This window comes from Brachycentrus maculatus, unplaced genomic scaffold (assembly GCF_059751285.1).
Source record: "Brachycentrus maculatus isolate JH-2025_06_01 unplaced genomic scaffold, ASM5975128v1 h1tg000122l, whole genome shotgun sequence".
Taxonomy (NCBI): domain Eukaryota; kingdom Metazoa; phylum Arthropoda; class Insecta; order Trichoptera; family Brachycentridae; genus Brachycentrus; species Brachycentrus maculatus.
Window position 1 is genome coordinate 896,630 of NW_028280875.1, and position 14,682 is coordinate 911,311.

At 43.1% G+C, this 14,682-nt stretch overlaps 1 protein-coding gene across 5 annotated transcripts in view; it reads right to left on the bottom strand.

Moving 5' to 3' along the window:
* Positions 1 to 911: 911 nt before the first annotated feature.
* LOC148309488 (uncharacterized) overlaps positions 912 to 14,682 on the bottom strand; it is a 179,632-nt gene continuing 165,861 nt past the window's right edge. For 4 of the 5 annotated variants that reach the window (XM_088260002.1, XM_088260001.1, XM_088260000.1 and 1 more), the window contains 9 exons: positions 10,179 to 10,212; positions 9,602 to 9,664; positions 9,296 to 9,402; positions 7,752 to 9,217; positions 7,414 to 7,541; positions 6,447 to 6,713; positions 5,177 to 5,273; positions 2,875 to 3,205; positions 912 to 2,337 (listed from right to left, as the gene is read on the bottom strand). In XM_088260002.1, the coding sequence (XP_088116128.1) occupies positions 2,213 to 2,337; positions 2,875 to 3,205; positions 5,177 to 5,273; positions 6,447 to 6,713; positions 7,414 to 7,541; positions 7,752 to 9,217; positions 9,296 to 9,402; positions 9,602 to 9,664; positions 10,179 to 10,212 (2,618 nt within the window). In that variant the 3' untranslated portion in view covers positions 912 to 2,212. Of the gene's footprint in view, positions 2,338 to 2,874; positions 3,206 to 5,176; positions 5,274 to 6,446; positions 6,714 to 7,413; positions 7,542 to 7,751; positions 9,218 to 9,295; positions 9,403 to 9,601; positions 9,665 to 10,178; positions 10,430 to 14,682 lie in introns of all 5 variants that reach the window. The other variant, XM_088260004.1, reaches the window with a different exon arrangement.

The window sequence follows — 14,682 nt, forward strand, 5'->3', positions numbered from 1 at the left end:
CTTACATAAATATGCCAACTTGGAAAAATTGTTAGAATCATCTTTTTTTTCTTGCCATGTAATGCAGAAAACAATAAACCTAGTATAATGCATAATGCAACTAAGAATATAGCACGTTTTATTAAGACGTTACTAGATTACTGTTCTTTAATTTTTAACACTAATTTGATAATTCAATTTCAGTCAGATATTTTTTCTCATGAAACAAAGCGTGACTTTTTCCACATCTCCAATATGTCACATTAAACAGTTACACTGAACATATTCCTTAGAATCATATTGCGTTTCAATCCAACCCATCTGCTTCTCGCTCGGAGCAACTCTCTCCTAGTTGCATTTACTAAGGAGTTATTTGTAACAGTTATCGGTAACAGTTAATGTAACGGAAAGAATTAGTTCCAACAAAAATCGGAAACACAGCAAAGAATTTTCTTCGCAAGCTTTTATTAATTACTTTGTTAGCGATACAAAATTTGCGATGCAATTTTGAACCACTTCCAAATTTCCAACATACTCCGGCTAGGAAACGTTACGAAATATTGTTAGTTTATATAAATTAATTTTGCCATAATTTGTTTTCTACAATACAATATTTCAAAAGATTCTTCTCAAATTGACTTAAATGTTCGGACAAGAAAGAGTCACAATGTAAATATTATATAATAATTAGTGGATTTTTTTCTAAGTCCATTTTTATAAAGCTGCTATTTTAGCGATGGAGTTAACATTTGGTGTATGCGTACAAATATCCTAAATTGCTTAACTCTTACATAAATAAATAATATTATAAAAATTCTCTTAGTTCCAGAATAGGGTATTATCACTTCACTAGGGGAAATATTCCGATTCACCACACTCTACATCTAAAGGGATTTATCTAGATTCTCTTTTTATCTACAAAACAGAAATTATTTTATTTTTTATTTATATTTTCATTTTTAAATTATCATATTTTGTCAGTTGGCTACATCGTAATGGATGCGATAATTTGATTGGATCACATTAGAATGTCGTAAACGCTGCCACGTGCCGGCCAATGCCGGAATATAGAATTTAAATCAGAAAGGAATTTCAGGAATGTTTTTTTTTTCAAATCGATGACATCACACGGTGACATCGCCCGACCTGTGTTTTTGTGGAATTTGAAACATTAAGAATGGAATCCTTTTCTCCCTTATTTGAGAATAGTACCGATCGGCTTGTGATTTTGATTGTAATGTATCTACTGTCCCCGACTGATAATACCCCGTAGTTCTGACCCTTCTGCAAGTGGATTAATTTTACATTAAAAATAATAATAATAATAATAGTAATTGAAGCCTTGTAGTCCAATTTGAAATTGACATTAAAAACGTGAAGACACTTTCTGCATTTTAACTTGCGTTGAAAATATAAAATAAAGTATACAAAAATAGACAACATATGTAGGTACTACACGCTCCGAGGAATCGGGTCGTTATTTCCCCATTGATGATCTTCCGTGAGCATTGTTTATATTGCCGCCCGACCAAAATGCACTAACCCAACTTAAGACAGTGGAATCTCCACATATACAACGGTAGCGCTTTATTATGTCGCGAGATTACAGTTACAGAAGAAACAACGCTACGGGCGACTTCACTCGGCTGCGGGCGGCCCACCAGGAATACAATAGCACATCCGTCACTAGGAATCCACATTGAACTGTGTAGGAACTAAATTTTACTAAACGATCGAACACAGCGCGGCAGCTCAGAGTTTTATAATTTGATAATCTTTTTTTTATCTTGTAATTCAATTTCTGGATGAAGCCGGGAAGCGTTCATAAATAACTCACCAGACAGCTTAATATGTGGCGTCGGTGCCGATCCAAAAATATTTTGGTTACCTCTGAGCCATCTGGTTTTGATTTTCGAACCAATTTTCGAGCCGCCGGTTTTGGTCACAAAACGCCTCTGGATTTTTTAATGAATCTCGACATTCAGTTTTGGTCACACGCAGCTCCGCAATTATTATGATTTGTAAATAAATGTCCAGGTTTGATAATGAATCTCTAGGCGGTTTAGTTCGGTTTAAAATCCATTTGTTTATGAAACTCTGAGCCCTCCAGTTTTACGAATGAATCTCCGAGCCAGGCGGTCGGGGTGGCGGTGGTCAGGTAGGTTGCGAGCCGCCCGGTCGGGTGGAGAGGTCAGGAGGCCACTCACGGGGGCGTGAGTGGGGGCAGCCAGCCTCACGAGCCGTGGCGGCTCTGCGCCTTGAGCAGCGCGATGGCGTAGCGGACGTACTTCACGAGGTGCCGGAAGGAGGAGTGCAGGGTCAGGGGGCCGCACGCTCCGTCCACGCTTATAAACAAATCTGCAAACACACCAATCCACATAGCATTAATAATTTAAACAATCAAATAAACGTATCAAAATCACAGAAAAGCAGCTTAACCTTTCCCTTACGGTACTAAAAACTTCCGCGTGCACCGGTGATATGTATGTATTTTGTACACCATATGAGATGTGATTTAAAAACGGGAAAAATGTAAATATTCTTAAATGTTGCTTTTATCATATTTCAAGTTGAAATGTAAGAATTTTGTAACATTAGCTCTGGTAAGTATCTCAAAACAAGAAAAAAAAATACATCGCAAGTAGCCGCCATAGCTGGCGTAGTGACACAAGCACCCCAAAGGGATGACTTATATTATAATACTTTTACGTTATACGTAATTGTATTACAAGGGAATACAAAAATTATGATCCCGTATCTATTATATTTTATATCAATATACTCATTATCAAAGTCAAATTTTAGTAAATACATATCACTGGGAAAGGTTACAGCGGACATGGATCAAACTTTGGTTTATAGACGGAGATGAGGATAGTTGAGGGTGTGTGGTACCTGTATAGTTGTGCCCCCTGATGAGCACGTCGGCCTGCTCCCAGAGCTCGTGGGAGAAGTGCAGGAAGCGGTAGTACTTGGTGAGGCACACCATGGCCTGGTGCGCGTGCGCGGGCACGGCCACGTGCGCGGGCGTTCCCGGCGCAGGGGTCGGCGCGCACGTGCCCGCGTGCTGCGGCGTGAGCGCGGGCGCCATGGAGCCGTACCCGCTCGAGCCCGCCGAGCCCGCCGAGCCCGCCGACCCCACCGAGCCCACCGAGCCCACCGAGCCCGCCGGGCTGGGCGTGGGCGACAGCGGCGACACCGTGCCCACCGCCTCCAGGCAGGCAGGCTGGAACAAACACCAAAACTTGTCAATACTCCTGAATGAATGAATCACCGAGTCATCCGGCTGTGGTTTCACTCATTACGTACTTTACTATTCATTTATAGATTTCGAAAAAACAATCGTAGTTTTCGAAACTAGCCGTGTTTAATGAAATAAAACTCATTAAATGGTATTGTACAAGTGTTTTACTTTTTTTGAATAATCAACATGTCATTCCACAAAATTACTGTCAAATCAACCATCTAGTTTCGATTACACTCAAGTTTGAGTTACACGGGTGGTCGGCATACTTACTAGGCGAAGAGCCAAATATGCACATTGATTTTTTATTCTTTTTTAAAATATTTATTACTGGCCTTAGAAAATTCTCCTTGCCTATTATATACATACATATTGTCCGCCTCCGTAGTGTAATGGTCAGCACGCTCGGCTACCGTTCTGGAGGTCCCGGGTTCGACTCCCAAGGGGGGTAAAATAAATATAAGTGATTTTTTCACTGTCATATTTATTCAATATTACCCTGGACTGGTACCTGAAGCGGAGGGCTGATCACCTTTCCTTCATGTGTAAACGATCAAGATAACACTGCGTTTATATGACGCAGTGCCCTATGCACCATTGGGGTGCGGATAAGGGTTTTATATTATATTATATACAAAGATTTATTGCATATTTAGTTTATAGGTCTTAAAAATGATAGTGAATGTCTATAGTTAATAATAAATTAATAAGGTTGATCCCTAAAATCAATACAATAGATACAATACCATGGATTCAATATCTTGTATCAATCAAGATTTGTCACACAGTTTATTTAGTTGTCTTATTCGTCATATTTTCTAAATGAGACACCACAAAATCTGATAGATTTTTATGTCAACTGCATACCTTCTTTCGTGATTAAAGAAATATTTGAGATATTGGCTATCCATATAGCCAAATCAATTTGCAATTCTCGTAATATAATTTTAGACCTTTATCAAATTACAGGTACACTCCATAAAACTTCATTTCATAGTTAATGAGGATTTTATTCATTGATGAAAAGATCTTTCGAAATATATGTATCCATAAGAACACTAAAAGAATGCCTTATATCTTATATCTCTTATTTTAGTTTGATAATGTCTAGTTTGTATGCATGTGTTTTTTTTTTATTTAAAAATTTATTTTTTTAAGTTATTTTTTTTCCAGATTTTCATGATGACAACTTCTCAGTTTTACGAGAATAAAGTTCATGCCTGAAAAATATTGTTTGCATGAATGCGCTTAGTACCGTAGAACGGGGCTACTTGAACTTCGATGTGTTACTTGAGCCCAGTACAAAAAAAAAGTTAAATCTGTATTTGGTCTACAATAATGAACGTATCGTGACAATATATCGCTCACTCCTTTCAAGAACGTCATAAATCAAAAATCGTCAATTTTCAGTTGTGCATGTTTTCAGAATGCTCAGAAAATGTACTATATCCCTGCAAAAGCGGGCAATTTTTAACTTAATATTTACCCGCTACAGGCCAGAAAGTGTTGTTTTTGCATTTTGAAGAAAAGGTATTGTTTAATTATTTTTTTAAATTTATTAAATATTTTTCAAATGGAGAAAAAACCTTCAGGTTTTACCTAAAAAGATCTGTTTCACAGAAAAAAGTTGAATAAGTGGCTTGATATTTATTTTTAATACATTGTATTATATTTTTAAACTTTAAAAACGTTCACCTGAAAAACGAAGTTTTTTGATTTATGACGTTCTTGAAAGGAGTGAGTGATATGTCACCTGTCAGGTAAACAATGAATCATGTCGATACGTTCATTATTGTAGACCAAATACAGATGTAATTTTTTCTTGTACTGGGCTCAAGTAACACGTTCTACGGTACTAAAGAGCTTTCCCATTGAAGAGCTAAGGGGTCAAAGAGGCACACTTTGCCGAGCTACGAGTTGTACGGTTATGCACTGGAAGCATTATGGGTATACCTTCTGTATGTAGTCCTGAAACACTTTGTAGTACTCCTTCACCTCTCCTTTGTACATCTTGAACATCCTCAGGTACAGTAGGGCCTGGCATCTCATACTGAAAAAGGAGTAATAGATTTCATAAATATGTCTCCATGTTTCAAATCAAAGAATCCCTGGCCTGGGATTCCATACGGGAGTCAACATTTTAACCATTGCACTAGAAAGTTATTTGGTATGTGCATACTGTCACAACTCAATCAAATTCCCAGACTTATTACTATGTAATTATACTTGTATGATTCAGATAAAATTATTTGGAAAAGTAAAAAATATATTTATATATTAAAAGTATTGAGTAATAACACATTTCGGACAGTACTGCCAAGACTGCTGGCGACAAGATTTGATAATTGTCTACATATATTCATAACTTCTGTACTAATCGTTTGATTATTTTTATTTTTATTATATTAACTACCAAAAGCCGACTAGTCGGCTTTTTGCTGCCAACCGTAAACAACTGACCGTAAACACCGATTAGTCGGTTTTTTTACCCTACATACTGGAAAAAATTCTCACAATTTTGTTTATCACTATAACTATTAATTAACCTTTTAACGCGTTAACTTTGTTCCTAAGAGACTCCCGTGCGCCGCAGTATGGCACGGACTAATTACCGACCGCAAGAAAAATCAGGGATCTGTTCTTTTATTTATCCTTGTGATGTTACAAATTATTAGTCAGATATTTCAACAGATGTCATAAGGCCAAGGATTGACGTATTATTTTATCCAAAGTTCCACACCATGAAAAAATCCCTCTTAAGTTGAACTGAGGTTGGAAACTTGGAGCAATGTAAAAACACAAACGCTTATGTCAGCCGCGTATGGGTTATGCGAGCCGCGTGGATCCGGTTAAAAAGGGATATTGACTAGGAATTAAAAAAAAATTTAAATAATATACACACACTATTGTTAGTTAATGTGTCATTCGACCGAACGGGAAGAAATACCTTTCCCGTCAAAGTGTGTAAATATTTTCAACACCCATTGGAGTTGATCTTAGAGAAATCAATACAGCCTTCGAAATTTTCAACTTCTGGGTTCTCTTAGTGCAGCGCTCCACAACCTTTTCTCACCTACGACACACCAAAATTCATCCTAGAATTCCACGGCACACCAAAAGCTTAGCGCCATAGCGGCGGCACTCGAGTAGTACGGCAAACCATGCTAACCAAGGGTCAACTAGACCTTCATGGTGAATGACAAGTATGTGGGGGGTGGGGTACCTGAGTATGTCGAGCTTGCTGAGCGTGGCCTGCGGGGAGGCGCGGTGGCGGTAGGGCATGCTGTGGATGGACTTGATGTACTCCATGGTCTCGCGGTACATGGTGAAGGCCTTCTTGGTGTCCAGCTCCAGCTCCAGCACGCGGCCCGTGAGCACGAAGCAGAGCACGCTCTCCTGGTACAGCATCACGCGCCCCAGCAGATCGTTCTCGTGCTCCGCCGCCGAGCGCAGCCGCGTGGCCTCCTGCAGGTAGTAGTTGTGGTCCCGGCTGCCAAACAATACTCCCACAATCAATACGCAACTCCACTCCACAACATAACAGTGGGTCGAGTATAAACTCTGTCTATTAATACATAGTATAGCTCCGAGTATCTACAAGAGCCGTCCAGGCGAATTGGTCGATAGACGTCTCACGCTTCCATCGGCTACAACAACCGCTATAGTAAAACGATATTACCAGTGCACTAGATTTGACGAGCATGCCTTTGTTACGAGACCGATAGCGTGGTATGTTCTTCCACTAATAAGTTAGAAACAGTGACTGGTTAGGCCATTTTATCTAGGTGTAACAGTGTAGATTAATACCTATCCTTGTCTCCTTGTCAACAGGCCAACTTATTCTGTCCTGAGAGGGACTTTCTGTGCGAGAGCACCTTTTGAAAATTCAAGAAAAAATTGCCAATGCATTACTTGGCTAAATCATTACCACAATATCATTTTCCCCAATTAAATGACAGTGAAGTACCCTTGAGGCCTTATTTTTTGAAAATGGCGCTACATAAATTATCCACAATTATTATTCTTAGAAGCAAAGATTACCTCATATAATGTAATAGAAACTGAGCACATTATCTTGTGTCAACTTCGTATGTGATAACCAGAGCACGGGTTAGCCCAAGAAACTACTAAACGAAGTTTGATGAAGATAACTCTAGCTGGTGTTGGTGACGATTAATAGTGATACGGACCTCTCTTCGTCGGAGGAGCGGTCCTGGTGTCCCCTCTCCAGGTAAGAGTAGTACACCGAGGGCTGCCCGCCCGGCCGAGAGGACTCGCTGTCCGCTCGCTCGTGGTTGGTTGGGGTCGTCTCGGGGTTCTGAAATCCAGTTACAAAAACATTATTCCAAATCACACTATTTCAGATATGTTAGTATTCTAAATCAAATATCATTCAAATACTATTTCCAACTATCCAGGTTCCTTAGAGAAAGCTGGCAGCTGGTAATCATAATTTACCCAATAAATCTGAGGGAGTTAAAACTTGACGGGCGCAAAATGGCTGAAAGATTATGCTATGGCGGCTCACCTGTCTGACGCTGAGTTTGGGCTTCTTGTCGGGCGGCGCGGGTAACAGGGGCGGCGGGCGCTTCCCGCGGCGCAGGCGCGCGGCACACGCGGCGCTCAGGCGCGCCAGGTCCACTCGCACGGGCAGCCCGTCGACGCTGGGCTCTCCGCTCGCGCCGCCCGCGCCGCTCGCACCGCCCGCGCCGCCCGCCTCGCCCTTGCGCAGGCGCGCGCCGTCCTCGCGGATGCGCCGCTGAAGCGCGTCCTCCTCCTTGGGCTTGGCGGCCTCCTCCTTGACCCGCCGCTGCATGGAGTCCTCCTCCTTGAAGCGGCGGTGCGCCTGCTCCTCCTCCTTGATCTTGCGCTGCAGCGTCTCTTCGTCCTTGAGCCGGCGCTGGGCGGCCTCGGCCTCGCGGCGCCGCTGCAGCGCCTCCTCGCGGCGCGCCGCGGCCTCCTCCTCGCGGGCGCGGCGCTGCGCGGCCTCCTCCTCCTTGCGGCGCTCCTCCTCCCGCGCGCGCCGCTGCAGCGCCTCCTCCTCCTTGAGCTTGCGCCGCAGCTCCTCGTCGCGCAGGCGGCGCTGCAGCGCCTCCTCCTCGCGCGCGCGGCGCTGGCTAGCCTCCTCCTTGAGCCGGCGCTGCTGCGCGGCCGCCGCCTCCTCCTCCTGGCGCTTGCGGCGCGCCGCCTCCTCGTCGCGCGCGCGCCGCTGCGCGTCCTCCTCGCGCGCGCGCCGCTGCGCCTCTTCCTCCCGCAGGCGCCGCTGCAGGCTGTCGTCCTCCTGCGAGTGCGCCTCGATCACCATCACCTGGCCCTTGCCCTTACCGCCCTTGGCACCGCCCTTGCCGCCGCCTTTGGCGCCGCCCACCGTGCTGCAGAAGAGCTTGCGCAGCGCGTTGTTCTTCTTGTCGGCGCGCTCGCCCGGCGCGTCCGCCTCGCTGTCCGAGGCGGGCCAGCGGCGCGCGGCGGCGGCGGGCGCGGCGGCCGGCGGCGACTCGTCGTCCGAGGACGAGGAGGCGACGGGCGCCTGCTTGGGCTTGCGCGGCCGCCCGCGCCGCTTCTTCACGCCGTCCTCCTCCGGGCTCGCCTTGGGCTTGCGCGGCCGTCCGCGCTGCTTTCGCTGCTCGGGCCGCGGCGGCGGGCTGTCATCGTCGCTGGGCGAGGAGGGCGGCGGCGGGCGCGCGGGGGTGCGCGGCGGCCGGCCGCGGCGCGCCGAACCGGAGCCCGCGCGCCGCGGCTCCTCCTCGCTGTCCGAGTCGGACAGGCCCGACAGCAGCTGCAGCCCGGAGCTCTTCCTCTTGGCGGCAGCCAGCAGGCTCTCCACCTCCTTGGTGGAGTCGTAGCAGGAGTCGCTCTCGGCCGCGGCGGGCTGCTGCGGCTGCTGCGGCTGCGGCGCGCTGGACAGGAAGTTGGACAGCGACCAGGAGGGCCGCGCGCACGCCGACTCGCCGGGCCCTTCCACCACCTGGGGGGGCTCCTCGGCCGGTCCCGCCACTGCAACCACCAAACATACGTCAGTTCGCCGGCCCCGGAGACGCTGAATCAACTAGCGCTTATCTGGCGTATAATTACCCGCAGTCGGCTTGGAGTCATCGCTGGAAGAGTCCGAGTCCGAGTCGGAAGATGAAGACTCGCTGCCCGAAGTGCTGGCAGCGGGTGGAGACAGCGCCATTACACTCCTTTAAAACAAGGGACAATTAATTACCTCGGAAGCAACATTCAGTAAAATAAAATAAGGCCAAGTTCCTTGCATAAACACTACTTTTGCATTGTAAAGATGTAAAGACAGTTTGAATATTTGGAGCTTCCGGAATGACAAGTGCTCGGAGGGGACAGTTGTCCATGCTAACTGCGCTACTAAACTATCCATCTACTTACGATGACTTTCTCTTCCTGGCATCATCCTCACTGTCCGACAGCGAAAGATCCGCTTCCAGATCCCTGTTAGGATGAAAATAGACATTAATTATTGATAATGGGCATTATTTTCTATTTATAATAAAAAGGCTACTTAATTTGGGTCCCGAGAACTGGATCGAGTTGGTCACCCCACCAAAGTAGTCTTTTAAATAGTGTAAATAATTAAAATTATGTAACCGAATACTTCGGTATGGGCTGTACCACGTGAGCTTTCCACATAGTAAAAAAATGCCTATATTGTCTTCAGCATATGGCTGAACATGTCAATCGTAGACTTAATAATTGGAGCACACACTGCGCACTCCGTGTCCTCGTCACTTCTGTTGCGCCGGTAGCCGCGCGCAGAGACCTTGCGAACACTGTTCACGGAGCTTCTCCATCCATCTGTCTTTAGCCCGCGACTCCATCAACCCCCACCAACCTCAATGTGGCGTTCAGTTGATCCTTGTAGCGCCTCCTGTACACGAGGTACAAGGGTCAACCGAACAAAGTTAATACGGAATCAATAAATAATACGAGTGGAGTGTTCACTTACCCCGACAGCCGTGGGTTATTATGCCTGTCCAGATCTGAAACAACCATTATTCCCACATTAGATGAATCCACGCACATATTCAGTCGGTTCTAGCGCTCCACCTTCACTACTTATGTTTCACTTTGTAAGCGCACCTTTATTACACATTTCCTCGCGGCACTGTTCGCTAATTCCATACAGTTTACAAAACGGCACATTGATTATCGTTTATTTTGCACTAATTGGAAATATTTATCGTCGTTCCATAAACACTGCGGATAATAACAAATCAATTTGTGAATACACATTACCGACCGAGCAACATGTCGCTCATGATAAAGCAATACAAGACTATTGAGAAAGAATGTACAAGGAGACTCCGTAGGGTAGTACTTAGCGCATTTGGCTACCGCGTTAAAAGATCAAAATAAATATACGCGATTTGTGATTTTTCCCTATAAAATGTTTATTAAATACTCCCCTAAACTGGTAGCTGACATTCAGGGTCAGAAAACAAATTGTAGATATGTTAAATTGATTTCATTTTTATTTTAGATGGGAGTTACATTTATTATTTACCTTGCTTACTATGTGCAAGGTTTATAGAGATCATTAAGTAGATTTTTATTTCGTTTTACTTAAAAAAAGATTTTAATTAATTGATTTGGCAGTCACTTGGTGGTAAAATCTATCCATTTTTGATGAATGTTTTACTTAGTAAATACCACTATTTATAAAATGAAAATGATGCGGAATGCATCGAAACACGTGTCACAGTAGATTTTAAGAAATAGTCGTATTAACTAAGTAAAACATCAATTAAGAATGTCAGAAGACAGACTTCCACGTATCGCCCTTCAAGGATATAAGTGAAATAAGGAAGGAATGCAAAGCTGAGATAAGCATTATCGATAAAATAAAGAAAGGTGTGTTGAGATGGTTTGGACATGTAGAACGAATGAGTGAGGAAAGAACGGTAAAACAAATTTATGAGGCGAATGTTAGCGGGAAAAGAAGCAGAGGAAGACCGAGAAAAACATGGCACGATCAGGTATGCCAAATACTTGAAAGTGGTCAGGTTAGGAGTCGTAACAATCGGCGGGTATGTATGAGGAGATGCATGAACGTGGAAGAGGCGAAGAATGTTTGCAAGGACAGAGTGGTGTGGCGCTCTATTCTCTCTGCCTACCCCTGCGGGGAAGCGGCGTGATGGTTAGTTAGTTAGTTAGTTAGTTAGCCCTTCGAGGAAACCCTGAAGGACGCAGACCCCCAGGCAGACCTACAAAAAGGTGGAAAGACGGCTGGGAGTCAACATCCCAAGAGCGACAAGCGGAGGCACAAACAGATCCTTAGGATCTACAAAAAGAAGGAGAAGAAGATTTTAGAAATTGCACCACATAAAATGGGGCCAGTCAATGTTTAGAAATTGCACCACATAAAATGGGGCCAGTCAATGTTTAGAAATTGCACCACATAAAATGGGGCCAGTCAATGTTTAGAAATTGCACCACATAAAATGGGGGCAGTCAATGTTGGAATTGATGTAATAAATACGATGTGTAGCCACACTCCACATATAGCACGGCTGTCCAAATTTAAAACACAGTAAGGGACATTTTTTTTGCAGTACGTTTTTTTTGCATTTATGGATTAAGTAGACTCTACTTAGTCCAAAAATGCAAAAAAACGTACTACAAAAAAAAATGTCCCTTACTGTGTTTTAAATTTGGACAGCCGAGCAGTGCTAAGGTTAAATGTTTAAATTTATTGTTATTACTGCAAGGAGACATATTTATTACAATACGTTCTTCAGTAGTTCTAACCATCAGCGAAATACTGTGTTTGCTCAATGAGGAAGTAATAATAATGATAAAAATACTTATAAATTGAAGAGGGCATGTGCGAAGGCACAAACTAGAGAGAACAACCCCGCTAAAACTACATGGACCAAAGCAAGTATCTCTGACATGCGCTGTAGCGGGTATGTTGAGTTGAAGAGACGAGCGGAGGATAGAGGCGGGTGGAAAATGACCACGAGACAAACAAACCAATCATCACATAGATTGTAACCCACAAAAAAAGAAGATTAGACAATTTATCTTTATTTACATATATCGTCGTTTTATAAAATTAAAAACGTTTTGACCTATTGGTGATATTTCACTAGTCTGTTTTTGGTCGGTTGGAGGATATTGCTTCTTAGCAATAAACTCACTAATGTACATTTTAAATTATTATTTTTAGACGTGTTGTACGTTTGTAAGTTAAAATAAATAAATAAAAAAATCAAAATGCCTATGGTAAGCGAGTGTTTTTCCCTCGAATGAATTACATGAAATTATAGTAACCACAAATATAAAGAGTAAATCCACTCACAAGTAGGCATAACCTATAAAACTTAAAAAGTTAAACCCTATGTAGGGCCATGATAAGCGGTGTTGCATAAGCCGTAGCTAGATTTCAGAATCACCTGGACGTTAGATAATTCAAAAAATGCCCATGGTAAGTGGTGTAATAGCACCAGCTAATCCCGTTTCGCAAAAATGTGGAAATTAGATTTTTCAAATACAAGACGATTTGCTGCGGCTGGTCTAAACACTCTGCGGCCACAAAAGATCCATTGAGTGCTTTATTTTTCGTATCGAACAATATCAGAATTGCGTATATTCAGAAGGCACCTGTTGGAAAGGATACGAGCTCCGCGAGCTGTTAGCGCGAGGGCTACATGCATGATTTCCCCCTTTCGACGCAGGGGTCGAGTTTTCCGGACCCATTTTCGCGTCCGGATGTGGCAAATTGACAATTACAAGGAAATACGCAGACGTTGAATGAATTCGCCGGTGCGTTATTAGAAATAATTAATAAATTAGTCAGCCGTGTCCGGCCAACACTAAGCTCTCTCTCTATTATAGTCCGGTACTTTTATATCAAATTCGACTTAACTAATTCTAGAAACGACACACTGATTCTTTTAAATAAATGTATACAATTTATGTAAATAAAAAAAATTGTAAACGCCACAATATCGCGCATTATCTTAGGAACTCCTAATTTGATTTTCTCTGTAACACAATACCGCGAATCATCTTAGTGATTCCTAATTAAATTTTCTCCATGCGTCAAGATATCGCGTATTATCTTAGAAATTCCTAATATAAATGTCCCTATACGACACGATATCGCGCATCATCTTAGCAATTCCTAATTTGAAATTCTCTGTAAGACGCAATATCGCGCATCATCTTAGTAATTCCTAATTTGAAATTCTCTGTAAGACGCAATATCGCGCATCATCTTAGTAATTCCTAATTTGAAATTCTTTGTAAAACGCAATATCGCGAATCACTTTAGTAATGCCTAATTTGAACATCTCTAAACGTCACAATATCGCGTATTATCTTAGAAATTCCCTAGTTAAATTTCTCAAAAAAGACAAAATATCGTAAATATAAGTCATGCCTAATTAGAACGTAAAACAAGACGCGGTGTTCGAAATATTAGGGTACATATTTGTGGTCTCTAAACATAATGTATGTGTTCTGGAATGTAATGAAAGGAGAGTTTGAGGTCGTGCGGGTACAAGTACAAAATGTAAAAATGACACGAAATAATATATGGCACTCGGCGCTGATAACAGCTCGCTAACGGACGTGCGATATATTGCGCAGATAGTGCGCGAGATTACGGTTCAAACCACCACTACCACTACTATCACGCCGTTTCCCGCAGGGGTAGGCAGAGAGGATCGAACGCCACACTCTTCTCTCCTCACATACACTCCTCGCCTCCTTCACATCCATACATCATAAATGCCCTCCGATTACGCAGACTTCTGACACCACCAGATTTTAGGTTCTGTTTGTGCCAAGTCTTTAGTCTTTATCAGCCGTCCTCGTTCTGTTCTCCCGCTCACATTTTCCATACATCATTCTATCGTTATTCATTCGTTCCGCACCACCTTAAAGAACTCTTCTTAATCTTCTCAATTATCCCTAGTTCAGCCTTACATTCCTTTCTTACATCTTCATTTTTAATCCTGTCATACAATGATTTTCCACACATCCGTCTGAGGGAGCGCATTTCGTTTCAGTCGAAACGATTGCCCAAAATCGCGCAGAAAATACACAATACAAGTTCGGTAAAGCAAAACCGATGGCAAAGAGAGCATTCGGGAGAGCAATGAGAATGTTCACGTCCGATTAAGTTTTCAAAATTAAAACGCGCATTTTCCAATTGAAGAAGTTCAAATTGCCCAAACCCAGGGGTGAGCTGGAGAAATGAATCCCGGAAATTGAAAAGCGGCCACTTTTCTGCACTCGTGAGAGTGAACCACGAAATTTCTCAAATTTATTACAGTAGAACTTTGATGTGTTACTTGAGCCCAGTACAAAAAATATTTAGATCGTGGTAACGATCGAAGTATCGTGCAAATAAGTGTCACCTGTCAGGGAAACAATGAATCATGTCGATACGTTCATTATTGTAGACCGAATACAGATTTAATTTTTTTTGTACTGGGCCCAAG